This window comes from Orycteropus afer, unplaced genomic scaffold (genome assembly GCF_000298275.1).
Source record: "Orycteropus afer afer isolate SDZICR_OR568_19922 unplaced genomic scaffold, OryAfe1.0 scaffold00197, whole genome shotgun sequence".
NCBI classification, from domain to species: Eukaryota; Metazoa; Chordata; class Mammalia; order Tubulidentata; family Orycteropodidae; genus Orycteropus; species Orycteropus afer.
This window is the reverse complement of record NW_006921784.1, coordinates 455,845-456,940: the sequence shown is the minus strand read 5'-3', so window position 1 is coordinate 456,940 and position 1,096 is coordinate 455,845. Positions and strand designations below refer to the sequence as shown.

The following is a 1,096-nucleotide window of genomic DNA, read 5'->3' as shown; positions in this document are numbered from 1 at the left end:
AAAAAAAAAAACCTCACTGCCATCAAGTAGATTTCGACTCACAGCAACCCCCCTTTGGGTTTTCAAGGCAGTAAATCTTTACAGAGGTAGATTGCCCAGTCTTCCTTCCACAGAGTGGCTGGTGGGTTTGAACCATCAACCAGTGAACCAACCAGTCAAATGCCTTAGGCACTATGCCACCAGAGCTGCTTTAGGTTAACAGATGAGTGCAAACCATTTTCACCCAGGGACTTCCCTCTAGAAAGGCTCTTCACCAATAACACCAAGTATTATTGAGATAATATGTGAGGTGGAGTTTTGACAAATTAAAAAGCATCTTCACAAGTGCATGGCAGTGGGGAAGTTATTAAGCACGTGTTTGTATCCACCACTGGTCTATTGCTCTTACTGTGTTCTCCTGACACACACAAACCCTGATAGGAAAAGTGTCTAGGAATCCAATCAGCAAAATGCAGGCTACAGTACAACTCCAGGGAGAAGAAAGATGGCATCTTCCTTTGGAAAAGCTGCTTTGGTATCTTATGTCTATTTCAACAGATAAAACTGCACTGCAAACATGCTGACAGATAGGATCTGAAAAGTTACGGAACAAACGAAATTCTAAGTCACCTAAAATAGTGAATGGTTTCCAGATAATCATTGATTATTAATGATTCTAGGATAATCAAGTTATTTCAAATGACTAACCCAATTATTCCCATCATTTTCAAATTCCGCTTCTTTAAAAATATTGGTCAGTTTGTTAAAAACCTAGTGCACTGGGACTTTCTTGCTAAGTTGTCAGTGACAAAGCCCACAGAAAGAAAACACTTTATAAGCAGGCAGCCACGCCTATTGAACTTTCCCAGAATTGTTCTAACTTCTACCTAAGAAAACGTCAGTAAGAACTCACCTCACACTGCAAGACAAACTGCTTCCCTCCTTTGATCCTGAGCAAAATGCACCTCTTGTCTTTAATCTGAGTCTCTTCCACAGAAATGATCTGCTCCATCGTCAGCAAACTTTGCTAACCATAAAAACAAAAACTCCACGTTACTTCAAATTCTTTCACGATTGTTTGAGTTGAATTTGAAAATTATAATATGAAAACTCCTAG

The 1,096-nt window shown here is 39.5% G+C and overlaps 1 protein-coding gene across 1 annotated transcript in view; it reads right to left on the bottom strand.

The window, feature by feature from the left end:
* The window catches only part of GRK3 (G protein-coupled receptor kinase 3), a 169,607-nt gene that overhangs the window by 1,716 nt on the left and 166,795 nt on the right, over positions 1 to 1,096 (bottom strand). Inside the window, exon 22 of the mRNA XM_007947940.1 lies at positions 893 to 1,006. Within this exon, the coding sequence (XP_007946131.1) occupies positions 893 to 1,006 (114 nt within the window). The remainder of the gene's footprint in view (positions 1 to 892; positions 1,007 to 1,096) is intronic.